Genomic DNA, 18,065 nt, shown 5'->3' on the forward strand with positions numbered 1-18,065 from the left:
TTACTTTGTAAACGTTGTAACCTCAACATTTGTGTTTCGTTAGCAAGGAAAAGAATGGATGAACAGAAGTCTATGTGTGGCGATATTATTGATTTATATAATTGAATCTTACTCGAAATAGTCAACTCATTCCTAAAACGGCATATGATACTGTATTTTTTTGCAATTTTTTTGATGACATTATCTATGTGAGACTTAAAAAGCAGTTTGTCATCTATAGTAACACCAAGATACGTTATCTCTCTAACGCGATCAAGTGTCTCACCATTTATCTTTACAAAACACTCGGTGTTATAATATCTCGAAGAAATGCCGTTTGGTACATAAGTGGCAAAAAGTGTCATCAATACAAAATCAATAAGCACTGCTCTGCATATGAAGGAATTGTGATATTCTCCTTACAGTCCCCACAAACAAAAATCTCCTTGATTTTTAATACTTTATTGCATCCAAGTTCACACTCAGCCGGAATCAATTTCGGATTTTTTATTTCATTTATATTATTTGATATTAGTTACATTAACAGTTACTTTTTGATAACAGAATCGTCTTACACACACTGTTGTTTTTGAATGATTTTTGTTGTTGTTGTTGTTGTTTACTTACCAACTATAACATTTAGTTTTCTGCCATTTATTAATAATATTTTGCCGGGTTTTCGTCATATTTGCTTACATTTTGATATTTTCTCGTTTCACATCAGAAGTCACTATCCGTGCTTTGCATTTACTCTTGTTGCATTCGTTGGGTTCCTTCCTTTGTTCGCCGGTCGTTTTTTTTTTGGCGAATAGTGTCCATTTCCGATTATTTTTTTTTCATCATGGATATATTATACCAGAAGGACAGCAAACAGTTTGCCAACACGACACCAACAACGAACGCGCCAGACCGGCTGGCAAGTGCAATACGCTTCTCTCTGATATAGATTTTCTGTTTGTCTTATTTATCTGGTTTTAGTTCCCTATTATTTTCCCTCCATCATGTTATTGTAAACGTTCTTTTTTGTTTCGCTTTTGTTTCTGTTTTGAATTAGTTACCTTAGTGTTGGGTTGGGTTTTAGCTCATTGCCGAATATTTTGCTTTCAGTATAAAGATTTGTTGTATATAGTTTGCTTGGAAAATTTCATAGCAAGAATAGTTGTCAATGTGATCATTTGAGAGATGATTGTAAAGTATATTCGCTTTTATATTTCGCTTCCTACGCAAACTTTATGTTAGCGAAAAATTGTTGCTTGTTTTGGTTATCCCCTTTTCCCGCCGCCTCCCTAAAATACGTATCGTAAGAATAATGTCGAAAGTCTTTTTTTCTTCTTGTTCATTTAGTGTTATGTAGTGTTTCATGGGTTGTTTTTGATACATTTTCATTATGTCTATCGGGTCAGAATCGATTTTCTGTTTGTTATTTCCATTACATCCACAACTATTTGTTTTTGCTGTATTTGAGTTATTTTTTAGTTTTTTTTATTCAGCTAGTTTTATTTGTTTTGTCAATATTACCAGATTAATTTACCATTAGTGCTTTTGCCTCCGCAAGTCACTTACATCGATACACACTTTTGTTGGGTTTTTGTTTATATTTGCTTACTGGGTAAATGCCCTACACGCTGTTTTGTTTGGTTTGAAAATTGATCTAGTCTAAATAAAATCTAACTTCTGCCAAGGGTACTCACCTCACCTGTGGCAATAAAAATTGCCACATTTTGTGTATGGTTCACGTTGGGTTGCCTCCACACAGATGCATTAACTCTAAACATATATCGTAAAACATTTCGAAAAAACGTTTCCCGCTCTCGCGCTACTCGGAATAAAACCTCAAAAATATGTGAAAATGAACGTTCCCCGCTTCGAATGGTTTGTGACGCACATTACGTTTTGTTGTTTGCGCGTTTCTTTTACTCTTGTCTTCCGTAAGTTTTGATTTTTGTTTAGTTTGCTTCAGCGCTGTTTTTTCACTTTATTTGATTTTGTTTTACGTTTCAAATTTATTTCCTGTTCATTTTCTATTGTTTATTCTATCGTCCTATCGATATACGACATAAATTTTCGGGATTTTTGTTTTCAATGGGAACGTGTGATCGATTTTTTTCACCTATTCATTTCAGCTTTTTCTATAGAGAGAAAGTCAAATTTGCTATTTGAACTTTGAGCAAGTTTAATTCGAGTTTTCTACGCCCTCGCTCTGTGTTTGGTATTGTTACCTTATTTACGCGGGTTTTGTAGTTAGAAGTGAGTTTATCAGATGAATTTCTAGATTTACAAACGATTCTGCTTTGTTTCTTAGGGCTAGAAGGTTACCTCAATATAGTGGGGGACCATTTTTGTGCAAAGGGACATCTCCAAAGGAGGGGAGGAAGTTTGGGGTTAAAGAGTCTTCCAAAAAATGTCTTATATGTTCGTAGGTGTATAGTTAGTGCACCATAATAATGTGGTTTTGTTTATCATACTTTGTGTCGGCTTATTTATATTTTGTTACCTTTAATTAGTACGGAATAGGGGTGTATAATGTTGAGATTGGTTCTTTAATGCTAGAGAATGGTTTCACGTAATCATATATAAATAAAATTAGTACTATCTACTTTCGAGTTTGAAACAAGGCCATATTTCTAGAATAAATAAATCGATTCAGTAGCCCTAGCGATGCTGCTTGAAAAACAGAGGGTGTTTTCAGAGACTTTTTATATGATTTTTTAAATTCTTTTTGTTCAATTTACAGCAGAAATTCACGAGCTATTTTTCTGTTGATTCTAAAGATTTTGTAAATACTCACACAATATTTCTGTGATCTTACTCTTCTCTGAATAGGGCCAAAGACTGGAACCAGCCAGATTTTTTCTTTGAGTAGTTTACTATGGTTTGCTTCTTACATCACATCAATATTACATTGTTTGCTGCGAAAGTTTTGTGATTTGCTTTTGAGTTTCATTTTGCGTGTGTTCAGTAATGTATTCATGATTTTATAAGAGAAAATTCTGGCGTTCTGCTTGCGGTAGCTCGGTGGCATCATACTCTGTCTTGTCATCGTTTTATATTCAACTGTAAGTTATGGATGCGGCAAAGGTGACACAGTGACACTTGTTCTACTGGAACAACGAAGAGCGTGAGAGTTTCTAGATACCTCGGATGCACTGAACTAGCTATGGCAGACAAGAGTTTATCCGAATTATATTGAACTGTGTACATAAAAAAACAGCCGCACCCTTCTAATAGGGTTCGTTTTGATCAATTTTCATCAATCAGCGATCAAATGCCCGGTTGAGTTTTTCCTGTCATCTGTCACGTGAGACGAAGATGATTACAATTCATAATTAGATGTGTTTGTATTGGTGATAGCCAACAATGATTTTCATATGTGTGGGTGCATGTGCGCGGCGTAAACAAATGTTTTCGCTTTTTTCATCGCTTTAGGTTTATTGAAAAAGAAGTTCGCAAGAGAAAAAGAGAATGCTTATGGGAAAGAGTAATGAAAAATGGGGCATTCCACTATGAAATAGTTAGATTCAGAGAAAATCGCTCGTCGAGGTGGTCGATTCCATCAAATAGTACGCATCTATTTGATAAATTCAGAGGGACACAGATAAACTAAAAGGACAACACATAAATCAGGTTTTACGGATGGTGCAGGCCCTGCAAGCCATCCGTAAAAATAAAACGCACAGGAAAATTCACAAAGAAATTCGAGACAGGACAATCGGACTAGACCTACGCAAAGAACACGGACTAGAGATTGGAAACTCGGAACATGGAACTGCAAGTCTCTCAATTTTCTTGCGAGTACCCGAATTCTTTCGGAAATATTGAGAGCCCGCAATTTCAACATCGTAGCGCTGCAGGAGGTGTGCTGGAAAGGTTCGATGGTGCGATCGTTCCATGGTGGATATACCATCTATCAGAGCTGCGGCAACACACACGAGCTGGGTACAGCTTTCATCGTGATGGGGGAGATGCAAAAACGGGTGATTGGTTGGTGGCCGATCAATGAAAGAATGTGCAGATTGAGGATGAGAGGCCACTTCTTCAATATCAGCATTATCAACGTCCACAGCCCCCATCTAGCTAGCACCGATGACGATAAAGAAGAATTCTACGCGCAGCTAGAGCGTGAATACGATCGCTGCCCAAAACACGACATCAAAATCGTCCTCGGTGATTTGAACGCTCAGGTCGGAACTCCTTAAAATCAGCAATTAGCAGCACAGCAGAGACCGTCATCGGGTATGAACAACGAGGACAACGGAACGAATGGTTTGACGACGAGTGCCGAGCGCTTCTGAACGAGAAGGATGCAGCACGCGCAGCCATGCTGCAACGAGCGACTCGACAAAACGTAGAACGATACAGACTGAAACGAAGGCAGCAAACACATCTCTCTCGGGAAAAAAAGCGTCGCCTGGAAGAGAAAGAGTGTGAGGAGATGGAGCTGCTTTATCGTTCTCGAGAATCGCGGAAGTTCTTCAAGAAACTAAACGCCTCGCACAAAGGCTTTGTGCCGCGGGCCGAAATGTGCAGAAACAAGGAAGGTGGCATCTTGACGAACGAACGCGAGGTGATCGAAAGGTGGAGGCAGCACTACGATGAACACCTGAACAGCGCGCAGACAGGAGACCTAGACGGCGTTGAGGAGGACTACACCGGTGCAATGAACAACGACGACGTACCACCCCCGACGATGGGTGAAGTTAAGGAGGCCATTAATCAGCTCAAGAACCACAAAGCAGCTGGTAAGGATGGCCTCGTAGCGGAGCTCTTCAAGGGAGGTCCGAGAAAAGTTGTAGAGTGTATGCACCGGTTGATAGTCAGGATCTGGGACACAGAACAGCTACCGGAGGAGTGGAAGGACGGGGAAATCTGCCCCATCTATAAAAAAGGCGACAAGTTGGATTGTGGGAACTATCGTGCCATCACAATCCTGAATGGTGCCTACAAAATTTTGTCTCAGATCCTCTTCCGCCGCCTATCGCCAATAGTAAGTAGATTTGTGGGAAGTTATCAGGCCGGATTCATGCCCGGTTGCTCGACGACACTTTTACACTGCGGCAGATCCTCCAAAAGTGCCGCGAGTATCAGGTCCCTACACACCACATCTTCATCGACTCCAAGGCCGCATATGATACAATCGACCGACGACAGCTATGGAGGATCATGGACGAACACGGCTTTCCCCGAAACTGATTCAGGCAACGATGAACGGTGTGCGGTGCAGTGTGCGGATCTCAGGTGAGCTGTCGGAATCATTTGAGACTCACAGGGGACTTCGACAAGGCGATGGAATCTCCTGTCTGCTCTTCAACGTGGCGCTGGAAGGTGTTATGCGGAGAGCGGGCTTCAACATGCGGGGCACGATTTTCAACAAGTCTAGTCAGTTTATCTGCTTCGCCGACGACGTGGACAAAATCGGAAGAACACATGCGACGGTAGCCGACTTGTATACCCGACTGAAACACGAAGCAGGGCTGATTGGGCTTGGGATCAATGCGTCTAAGGCTAAATACATGCTAGCTGGAGGGACTAATCGCAACAGAGTTCTTCTTGGTAGTAGTGTTGTGATCGACGGCGACGAGCTCAAGGTGGTAGAGGAATTTGTCTACCTTGGCTCGTTGATAACAACTGACAACAACAACAGCCGTGAAATTCGAAGACGCATTGTCAATGGAAGTCGTGCCTACTATGGGCTCCGCAAATCCTTGAGGTCCAACAAACTCCGACCCCGTACGAAGTGTACCATGTACAAATCCCTAATTCGACCGGTTGTTCTCTATGGGCACGAAGCATGGACGATGCTTGAAGAGGACTCACAAGCGCTTGGAGTTTTCGAACGCCGAGTGCTCAGAACAATATACGGTGGTGTACAGGAAAGCGGAATATGGAGAAGGAGAATGAACCACGAACTGGCGCAACTCTACGGCGAACCCATCATTCAGAAAGTCGCCAAGGCTGGACGAGTGCGATGGGCAGGGCATGTTGCAAGATTGCCGGACAGCAGCCCTGCAAAGATGGTGTTCGCATCGAATCCGGTAGGAACAAGAAGGAGAGGAGCCCAGCGAGCGAGGTGGTTGGACCAGGTGGAGCAGGACTTGGCAAGAATCGGTGCAGCCGGGAGTTGGAGAACTGCAGCCATGGATCGGGACTATTGGCGAAAAATTGTGAAGAAGATCTAATCTCTCAATGGGATGTAGTATCATTATAAATAAATAAAAACACCACATAAATCAAAGCTCTTCAATCGAAATAAGCGGGGAATGAACTGCTTCGAATGCTTCGAAATCATGGATACAAATACAGCAGTCTTTGAAGTTAAACGTTTCTCTGGAGACACTTCATCAAGTGTTGGTTTGAAGTCCAGTTATTGTAGGCTCAAATAAATTTCAATCTCTCAATTTCGTTCATTTTGTATTGTAATTATCATTGTCTTTTCAATTCCTTACTTTGATGATTGTATGGGCAGGATTTCGTGCAGCTAGAAGCCTCAAAGTGAAGGACTACTTAGAGTTCTAGAGGGTTCTGTTCTCCTTTTTTGGCTGATATTTTAGCAAAACAACTCGACTATTCGTACAAGGAAGGAAAGCAAGTAGTGGGAAAGAACCGGAAAGAACATTTGCTGGATTGAACAGTTCGTTTCGCAGCTTCGAAATACAGTGAAAAGCCTTTGGGAAACTCAGTTCCATGACTTATGACATGCGTTTCTATGGAATTTATTGAGGTTGAACAGAGTATATAATATACCACCACTATACCCAAAATTAATTTTTAGCACATGTTTTGGCATCCCGATTTATTACATTAAATGAGCCTAAAATTAACGTAAAATGCGCTACTCCCCAATACTTGTATATCATTTGTATTATATATACATCCTAGAGCAATATAAGGTTAATATGAGCGAGCGAAATAAGAGACACATTGCAAGTAAGCACAAATGAAAGCTTTTCGTATAGTTTGCCAAATACACGGCCCAGACCAAGAAAGATATAAATTCTCGTTTATGCTCTTCTTTTTTCTCTTAGAAAACACTTCCTAACATCATAATGAGGTGTAATATTGGCACGCATTTACACAACAACCAGGGCCCGAAATCTTCGAAGGTGAAAAATGAAGACCGACTTTAATCCCAGTAGCTCCGCTTCGACTAGAACTGCTTCGGCAGTCGCCGCCAACAAAAAAATGACTTGACTAGAAAATGAATTGACTAGCGTTGACTAGGTGAACTAGTCCAGTCAGTGGTTATTTTAACTGACTCGGCTAATGAATACAAATCTGCCTCTTCATTCAACTGACTTCAATCCACATTTCCATTTCCCCCTTACACTTATTTTGTACCCGCGTATGCAGTCTTATTTTACGTCCATATAAAGAGGAACGAAAACTTGATTCCTGATGCAAAAAAGTAGTTACACCATCAATGGACCGTTTATTTTCTACCCATCGTGAATTCAAACCAACGATCTTAGACATTTATCAAGTATGCTATAAAGGTCCTCGCGTTAGTATTAAAGGGTGTGTCACATCAAATTGCATCACGGAAAAAACGCTGTAGAAATTCACCCAGTAAACCGATCCTTTTGAAAATTTTAGACAGTAAAATAAAAACTATTAATTGGCATTTTCTTTTTATTCATACTTCGAGCCCAAGCCCGTATGCTCGCACCTTCCTCTTTACCCCGTCCATAAAGTTCTGTACAACGTCAGGTTGCAGTTTTTTTTTGAACAGAAATCCATTTTCTCTTGAAGTCCGCCTCCGATTTGACAACTTTTGGGTTCTTCCGGAGGGCCTGCTTCATAATCGCCCAATATTTCTCTATTGGGCGAAGCTCCAGCGCGTTGGGCGGGTTCATTTCCTTTGGCACGAAGGTGACCCCGTTGGCTTCGTACCACTCCAACACGTCCTTTGAATAGTGGCACGAAGCGAGATCCGGTCAGAAGATGGTCGGACCCTCGTGCTGCTTCAATAGTGGTAGTAAGCGCTTCTGTAGGCACTCTTTAAGGTAAACCTGCCCGTTTACCGTGCCGGTCATCACGAAGGGGGCGCTCCGCTTTCCGCAAGAGCAGATCGCTTGCCATGTACTTTTTGGCAAACTTGGATAGTTTCTGCTTGCGAATCTCCTCCGGAACGCTGAATTTGTCCTCTGCGGAGAAGAACAACAGGCCCGGCAGCTGACGAAAGTCCGCTTTGACGTAGGTTTCGTCGTCCATTACCAGGCAATGCGGCTTCGTCAGCATTTCGGTGTACAGCTTCCGGGCTCGCGTCTTCCCCACCATGTTTTGCCTTTCGTCGCGGTTAGGAGCCTTCTGAACTATGTATGTACGCAGGCCCTCCCGCTGCTTGGTCCGCTGGACGAATGAACTTGACAAATTCAGCTTATTGGCGACATCCCGGACCGAACTTCTCGGATCACGTCTAAACTGCTTAACTACGCGCTTGTGATCTTTTTCACTGACGGAGCATGCATTTTTGCCGTTCTTCACCATCCGGTCGATGGTTAGGTTCTCGAAGTATCGTTTTAGTACTCTGCTGACCGTGGATTGGACGATTCCCAGCATCTTACCGATGTCCCGATGTGACAACTCCGGATTCTCGAAATGAGTGCACAGGATTAATTCACGACGCTCTTTTTCGTTCGACGACATTTTTCCAAATTTATGAAAAATTGACAGTGAAGCATGGCCAACGTGATCTATACACTCTTATCTGATTATAAGCGAAAGCTGAAGATATAATTCCTAAAAATTAAATTTCTACAGCATTTTTTCCGTGATGCAATTTGATGTGACACACCCTTTAGGCGTGCAAAATAGCGTACACACAGCACGCTATTTTATACGTGTGAGTAATTTTCGTGTACGATACAAAAAAATCTCGCTCACCTGTAGCGTTTGTCAAACCACGGTGAACTCAAACATCGATGCATGCATAAATATACATGGGAAAAAGAGAGAGGAACGAATTCGTTTTGGGGGAAGTCACTTCAAAATGCAATGAGGACAATTTGACCGGGAAGAATGAAATGATATAGTCGAGTCGGTAGAGGGAGATAGCGACTAAACGCGGAGAAAATGCGTGAAGAAGCTAAAAGCCATTACTAACTGACTACGGATATAGTCAGTCGGTTAGTCAGCTGACTATCCTCAGTTGACTATGACTATGCCGAGCTCTGTCAACAACAACAGTAGCTATGTGAATAACGTGGTTATGCTTAACAGGCTTGCATTCCATCTGGCCTTGGTTCGGTCCCCGTTGTCATCGTATGGACTTTTTTTTGGTATAATCCCAAAAGAGATGAAAAATGAAAAAAGAGATACCTGCTCCCACACATACAAACATTTCAAAGCTTTTGAAACAGCTCATTATTTGCACATTATTTTTGCCGAAGGTGAAATGTTTTCTGCCAACACTAGTTTGGGTGTACTTCTCGTAGTTCGTCGATGAAGCCGACTTACGTAAATTCAGGATACAACATTTTTACTGTATTGCTTGAAATATTTCACAAATCGCTGTCACATGTTACTAGAATTGCAGCTGGTACAAACGCGTGCATTAAAAAAATTGACAAATTTTACCAATTTTCATGCGTTCACCTTAACACCTGGTAATAAGCCACTTGTGCATCGTCAATCATAGTAACCTATGAGTTTTCAAACAAAATTTGACAGCCCTATCCCGGGTTGCCACATTTATTTCTGTAAAATTTTCTGAACAATCTGTATTTCCAACAAAAAAATCTGTATCTAAAAAATAAGGGAAAAAATGAAAACAAAAGTTTATTTTCATTATAAATTTGTTTTTCGTATTTATGGGTTGTTAAAATGGTATCAATACAACAAAATAAATCATAAAAAACTTTACTCATAATCCTCTGAACTGTATGATGTTTATACATGGTTTTGTTCAACTTTGCCTTCAAATTTTTCGTCAATTTCATCCTTGAAGCTCCTCCTTGAGCCGATACATAGTTCTTCGCCTTCAAAATAGAGTCTATAATTGTGGGACGATTTCCGGACTTTGTTTTGTTGGCATTGTGAAGCGAAAATATTCGATCAACACACGCTGATGAATGTTATCAAAAAGTATCTTAAAAATGACCTTAGCAATGGTTACAAAAATTTCTCATCACGCCTTTTGACATCCAACAGCTGGGACCAAGTTATATCCGAGTCACTCAATGTTTGCCCCATAAGATTCGTCTTGAGTAGCCTGAATTCGTTATCCAAGCCTTCTTTATTACCTGCTGCAACGAAATGAGGAAATTGGCACATCAAATCATTAAGGTTTGGTAGCTTTACGAAATTTTGAGGGTTTATCAAGGCCGCAGTTTTGATAACCGGATCGGTGAAATCAAATCGCTTTGAAATCTGTTTCACGCGTTCAATATAGAAGTCACGAGAAATCGGTTTGAAGGTCAGCTTTCTAGCTGCATTCAATCCTTTTTCAGCTCCTTCTGCATCGATACCAACGTAAACGTTCTCAGGTGTTCTCAGGATGGCAACGACTGGCAGGGAACCAGCTACTTCACGTCCCCTCCCAAAGAGGTAAGTTCCGACGTGAAGTACATCTCTCAAATCAAGTTCCCAAAAAAGGTGCTTTCGTGGCTAATCACCAGCGAGAAAGGGATGCCAAAACCGCTCTTCTTCCGTTCGAAACCTCTGATGAACGGGGAGATTTTTCATTCGTTCAAAAATACGAGGATGAGGTGTTTTGTCCGGACTTGGCCTCCGCCCAATACGCGAAGAAGTCGTTGGAGGGCAACGAATATGAGTTTGTGTTAATTTCTCATTCATTCACATATACATTCGCCGTTCTTAGAGGAAAAAATCATTATTTTGAAAACAGACAGCAAACTTTTTTCACTCTCATATGACTCTATGACTTAGAGTGTTCCGAAAGCTTGTTTTCGATTTTAAAAAGACGGGAAAAGAGATCTGCATGGTGGCGAATTCGACTATTTTTCTACATATCACTTTTATCACACACAGCTTTGTTTTGAAATTTTGCCTCCTTTCGCGGTAAGACCGACACAAAAGCATCATTTTTATAGACAGATAAATGCACAGTTTTGTTTCACAATCATTTGCCATCTTTCTCGTCTATCTATCCTCTCAGAATATGTTTGCTTTTACATCGAAAACTGTTCACGGTATTTTCTATGCTGTAAATAGAGTCGAAGTTTTTACTCTTGAGAGAATTTTGCAGGGACCTGAACCTGAAGCAGAACCTAAAATAATCTGAAGGTGCAATAGTCTTCGGTGGACTCCATTTAGGGGGAGGCTTGAACGAACACGGCGCACCAGTGCCCTTCGTTTGTACAAACAGACATCATTGGTGACATCATTCATCAGTACTTTATTGATGAACGAAGTTAGCTTCGTCACAGCAGCGATAACATGTTGCAACCTCAGTGGATTTCCTAGTTGACACCCGCTTATATACAGAATTTTGAGATTTCTATAGCTTGCTTTCGAGGTAACTTTTGAGCTATTGGAACAAGTTTTTGGATCAATAACAAGCATATGCTTCCGTGTAGTTTATGGACCCGATACTGTAACGATTCGCACAGCACAGCGTTGGACTGATCGATTTCGTTCTGGTGTAGTGGCTGTCGAAGATACACCCCGTACTGGTAGGCCATTCGTCGTGGAAACCGATAAAATCGTTGAAATCATCCAAGTAGACCGACATTTGAGTACTCGCTCGATTGGCCAGGAACTGGGTATAGACCATAAAACCGTTTGGAACCATTTGCAGAAGATTGGGTTCCAAAAAAAGCTGGATGTATGGGTGCCACATGAGTTGACGCAAAAAAATCTTTCAGACCGAATCAACGCCTGCGATGCACTGCTGAAACGGAACGAACTCAACCCATTTTTGAAGAATATGGTGACTGGTGATGAAAAGTGGATCACGTACGACAACCTAAAGCGAAAAAAGTCGTGGTCGAAGCGCGGTGAGCCGGTCCAAACCATCGCCAAGCCCGGATTGACGGCCAGGAAGGTTTTGCTGTGTGTTTGGTGCGATTGGAAGCTATGAGCTATACTATGAGCTGCTCAACTATGGCCAGACCCTCAACTCGGTTCTCTACTGTGAGCCGCTTGACCGTTTGAAGCAGGCGATTGACCAGAAGCGGCCAGAAATTATCAATAGGATTGGTGTTGTTTTCCACCAGGACAACGCTCGGCCTCACACATCTTTGATGACCTGTCAGACGCTACGGGAGCTCGGATGGGATGTCCTATTGCACCCACCGTATAGTCCGGACCTGGCTCCAAGTGATTATCATCTCTTCCGGTCCATGCAAAACGCTCTTGGTGATACTAAGTTGACCTCAAAAGAGGCTTGCGAAAACTGTCTGTCTGAGTTTTTTGCAAATAAAAAGGGGGGGGTTTTATAAGGGGAGATAATTAAGTTGCCTTCTAAATGGCATAAGTTTGCGAACAAAACGGCGCATATTTGACTTAAATTGGATAATTTTAAGTATGTTAAATAAAGCGTCAAACTTCGATCAGAAATACGAAATTCCTTTTTCCCAACCCTATATTACACAGTAGCCATTTAGGCGTAAACTGTCACAATACGAGCAGAGGCACGAAAATGTGATCTCACCGTTTGACAACGCTCGGCTTCATGTTATCAAACATGTTATGACTCGAAGACTTTAATCGTAACTTTTTTCGAGATCTAACAGAAAGATCGGAAAAATATGGCAAACAATGAGCAACATTTTGAATAATTAATTTTTGATCATTCTATCACAATAAACTACATTTCCATAAAAATACAGTGACAATTTAGTTACGCTTGGGACAATTATTGGATAGTTTAAAGTTACTTGTCGTTTTCCGACTTGAAAAATGCAGCCAAAAAGATGAAAATAGCAGGTAATGGCTGGCAGTAGACATTATGCAGCGAGATATTGTCACGAAATACCAACGAGAACCTGTTTAATGTCCAAAACAAAGCTCGACAAATTCACGGTCGGTTTTACGGTCACTTTCCTTCTTCGAATTGACTTTTGTCTGTACTTCACAAAATAGGGGCGTCCATATATTTTGCATTGGAGTAGCCTTAGATCATGGGAATAAAATCCGCATCAGGTTCCCATGGCTAATCGAGTCGCAGGGATTGTATAAGATGCATAAGAAAAAATATTTCTTAGAACTCTAGTCAACAATAACACAGATTACACAAATGTGTATAATGTCTGAATTATATGCGCATTTTATTGAAAAATATGAATCCTGTTTGAGTCCATAAACAAAGCATAGAACATTCCCAGGTTGTCGATTTGTTTGCGTGACAAACATATCTTTAAACAATTGATTTTAATTTTCATAGGTAATTCATATTTATCCAACCCAACAAAATAAAATCCTGAGATGTTTGAAATTGTTTTCAAAACTACTTCTTTCGCCACATCATATCCAGATGAATTGTTATGCAAGCTTATACGAGTTGTGCTTTCCTATCCATCGTTTTCGTAACGTAAATCTCCTGGAAAAAATTCAGTGGAAAACTTCTTCCTTGTTTACGTCCGCATCCACACATTCACACATATGTGAATCCGGCTTGAATTATGCTACCTGGTACATCTGAATTGGTTTCCTGCTGGATAACTTCGCAGCACAATAAATGGAAACGAAAATCAACGTCAATTTTGTTGTGTTCCTCCCTTCCATATACGAACAATTCGATTCCGATGAGAACAATTTAATTGAGGCAAAAGAAATTCATAGCACGGAATACTTACAGAGCTCATGATGCGATTGCAGTGGAGCATTTTGCAATCATGACAGAACCACAGTATACAAATGCTACATCGGCATGAGATTCCGCTGAATACTACTATCCTTCCCCCCCCCAACTCTTAACCCTCTGAACTTAATAAATAACTACAAATTCGGATTACTCGAAGCGCTCGAAATCCACGTTGTTTGGCATTTGCAAATAAAAGTGTAGCATAGCTCAGTTCAGTCGAGATGATCATCCGAGTTTCCCGGGAATCGCTCTCGAATCCATGACTGTAATTTCATACTCCCCCGCCGCAGGGTAAAGCGAGAAGGTTGGTGATGATGATGGCGAGAATGTTGCATTTCATTTCCATTCGCTGATAGTGATGCTTGAAGAACCACTCTTTTTCTCCCTTTTGATCTTAACCTTCTAGTGACGCAAGGTCCCTGAAAAGAAAGATGGAGAGGAGAAAAAAAAAACAGAAAATGTAGACTATCATACATTTTAATTAGGTTCTATTTTAAATAGGTAACTTGAGCCACCTTTCATCCAAATATAACGAAATCGTTTTTCTCTGATTACAGCTGTTTTCTCGCTTTACTCCCCCTATCTTTTTTACCTGTTCTGCGCGCCTCACAAATGAATAAAGATGAGAGGAATTGATAATGGATATGTTTCCCTTAGAAATGAATGAACGTATAAACAGGGTGTTCTGTTTCTTAGTTCGGATGATAAAATGTTGGTGGGATGGGGCGTTTTTGTTGAGATTTTGGAAATGAAAGCAGTGTTTCTGCTATTTAGGAATATTTTTTTGTATGATTTGAAGTGAAATGTATAATACTACTATTCCATAGAATAACTTTCTCGGCGAAAGGTTGAACCTATTAGGCCGAATTCTTGCTTTTGAACTACTCCGTTGGGTTTCATTTTTTCAGACAGTTCAACATTCACGCAACGGTCATTTAGAAAATCCAAGAACAGATTTAATTTGCATTGCAGACGAAAAAGAGGATACGGTTATTCACAATCAATGAAAAATTGCATTCTCTGCAGGTAAGGAAAAATCTTGAACGAAAATTGTCTCTGATAATTTTTTTCTGTTCTAGATAAGATTGTTTTGCTGAAATGCAAGGAGATTTATTGAAAAATAGTTAAGTTAGGGTCAGGACTATGTCTTCTAAGTATTTAAACAACATCGAATAAAAAATTTCATTCTATTTTCAACAACTTACATTCGCTCTCGGGTCTGCTTATAACGAAATATGGGTTACTGTTCGATATTGTTACCACAGACATGGTTCATGGCCGTGTGGTGATCTAAGACTTGTATAGCCTTGCATGGCGGATGGAAAATATACACTGCATTTTCTTATAAATTTCATCAACGACAAGACCGCAAGCCTTGGTGGATGTCCAATATATCAACGAAGAAATACTGCTTTTTAAAAAAATTAACAACGCGTATGTATGTGTATGTATGTATGTGTAGATCGTTGAAACATTTAAACACACTTACAACACATATGTTATTAAGTGGTCCGAAAAATCAATTTTTTCCACTTATTCCCAAAAATGACAAATGAAATTTAATAACTTTTGAATCACTGAACTGATTTAGATGATCGACATATAAAATTGAAACTAATGACCTAGCCTTTTATTAAAAAATATTTAACTTGCGAAAAAAAATAATTATATTTTAGTAATTATTGATTGTAGTCGTATTTTCATTTTTTTATGACTTCGGACTAGAGGGTGCTATATTTTTTATATTTTTTCTTGAAAGCTGAGGGTTTTTTACATAACATATATCGATATCAGAGATGCTATTTTTTTCGTTTTTTAGATATGATTTTTCAAAGTTAACCGGTGGTTCGAAAAATCATTTTCCCCCTTTGTCCAAAAATAACATTCTGCAAAAAATCATAACATTTTAACTACTGAACCGATTTAGATGATCGATATATTAAATGGAAGCCAATAAGCAAAATTTGAAAAAATATCACACTTGCGGGAAGTTTGGATTCTAGTAGCATAGGTTTAGTTTAGTCACATATGAATATTCAACGAAGACTTAAAACATGTTAAATTTACAAAGTTATAACTTAAAAACGATAATTATAGCATCTCTGATATCGAGATATGTTAGGTAAATAATCCTCAGCTTTCCATGAAAAATATAAAAAAATATAGCGCTCCTATCTTTAACCGAGAAAACTATGAAAAACTAACTGAATCAATAATTACAAAAATAGAAAATTTCTATTTTTTCGCAAAAGTAAAATCTTTTCATAGAAAAATAACTCGTAAGCTTCAATTTGATATGTCGATGATAGGAATCGGTCCAATAGTTCAAAAGTTATGACTTTTTGTAGTGGGAAGTGGGAAAAATTGTTTTCGAACCATCGATTAGTTTTGAAAAATTATATTTCAAAAACGAAAAAAATAGCATCTCTGATATCGAGATATTTTATATAAAAATTCTCAGCTTTCAAGAAAAAATATAGAAAAAAAAGCGCCCCCTAGTCCAAAGCCATGAATAAATTAAAAAACGACTACACTAAATAATAGCGAAAATAGGATCGATATTATCTGCAAGTTCAATATTTCTCAATTAAAGCTCATTGGCTTGAATTTGATATGTCGATCAACTAAATCGGTTCCACTTAACCGATTTAGTTGAGTTATAAATTTTAAAAAAAAGTCATTTTGGGAAAAAGTGGAAAACATGATTTTTTGGATCACCCTAAAATATAAATGGGCACCCTAATGAAAAAAATAAAAAAATACGAGTTTAATGTTTTGCGATAAAGAACAAAATTATCACTTTTGACGAAGATCTGAGAACCACTATATTGGTTTGGCATGGAATGGCTGTATATATATATACAAAATACAATCTTACGTGCAACGCGATGTACAAAGTATTAATGAATATGTGAAAATTAACGTTAAAAGAAATTTCTATAGATCTGCACACTTTTACAGACTTTTCCACATTTTTAACAGACATTAACATGTTTTTACAGACTTTTTTTTTAATATCATCTGGCATCTCTTCCTTCCACTTTTTATCGAATATTTTCAAATCGCAGGAGTAAACATTTATGCGACTCTGACTTCGTTTGTTTTTATTTCATTCGGAAAACGTTATGTTGGCTCTCCAGCACACTAAATGGCATCATTTCTGCCAAAGATGAAATGTTTTCTGCCAACGCTAGTTTGGGTGTATAACAACGGGTTCTGCGTCCTACTGAATATAGGAAATTAGGTGTTCTTGCATCATCCGCGTTTCTAGTATTGTATCTATGAACATCACTTCCTCTTTCAATTCGATCACACAAATACCTTTTAAAATTTTGAAGACGAACACCATTGTCAGGTAATAAATTCTTTTCTTCACAGATAGCCACTGTAGCGAGTCCAATATCAAAATATAGGCCCTTTTTTGACCTTATTTTGTAAACGCTGCAACCTCGTTAATTGTGTATGTTTTGCAAAGAACGGGATCGACGAGCAGAAGTCTATATGTGGTGAGATCGATGATTTATATAACTTAATTATACTATTCAACTCTTTCTTCAAACGACACAAAACGCCATGCTTTTTGGCAATCTTCTTGATAACATTTTTAATATGAGATATAAAAGTCAAATTGTCATCAATGATAACTCCTAAGTATTTGATTTCTTTCGTGCGTTCTATTGTCTATTGTCTCATTTCTATTGTTCTATTGTCTCATTTCAGAATTTACGTCAATACTGTAGTACCTCGATTCACTTTATCACTTTTTGTGTACAGTGTCACTCGAATGTAGCTCCAACTCCTCCTGCGAATAATGGATCTCTATAGTAGATTGTCCGAAAAAGAACCTGGATCAATTGAGAACCAGAGTAGAGAGTCCAAAGCCCCCAAGGAGGATGGTTGTAATAGCTGTTATCCATGGTTATTATGGAAAGAAAAAAATGAATAAACTCCTAATCACATAACTCACCAGAGCGAATCCTGATTCTTACCTCTCCCTACTAACAACTATCCCTTCCTTGATAAACGCTAGGGAACCAAGCTATAGACGCGACCCTTCTGGCCTTCGGGCGGCGAATGTCATACTAACATTACTTCCCTTCTCCTGATGACTGTAAGCACGTGGCCGGCGTCGTCTTATGAGCGACTTCCAAATGAAGTGAGCGAAAGAAAAGTTCTTCCCACACTAGACGCTACGTAGATGAAATCCCCGCAGCTGTAATAGAATGCTAACTAACGCAGACGCTGGTGTTGCTGCATTCCCAACATAGAACGAAAAAGCTCACGGTAAAGAAAGGACGGTAAACTTCGTTCTATGGACATGCAC

The 18,065-nt window shown here is 39.4% G+C and overlaps 1 protein-coding gene across 1 annotated transcript in view; it reads right to left on the reverse strand.

Moving 5' to 3' along the window:
• Positions 1 to 471: 471 nt before the first annotated feature.
• LOC129767730 (uncharacterized) overlaps positions 472 to 18,065 on the reverse strand; it is a 428,772-nt gene continuing 411,178 nt past the window's right edge. Inside the window, exon 7 of the mRNA XM_055768886.1 lies at positions 472 to 14,160. Within this exon, the coding sequence (XP_055624861.1) occupies positions 14,144 to 14,160 (17 nt within the window). The 3' untranslated portion in view covers positions 472 to 14,143. The remainder of the gene's footprint in view (positions 14,161 to 18,065) is intronic.

The sequence above is a fragment of the Toxorhynchites rutilus genome, chromosome 2 (genome assembly GCF_029784135.1).
Source record: "Toxorhynchites rutilus septentrionalis strain SRP chromosome 2, ASM2978413v1, whole genome shotgun sequence".
Lineage (NCBI taxonomy): Eukaryota > Metazoa > Arthropoda > Insecta > Diptera > Culicidae > Toxorhynchites > Toxorhynchites rutilus.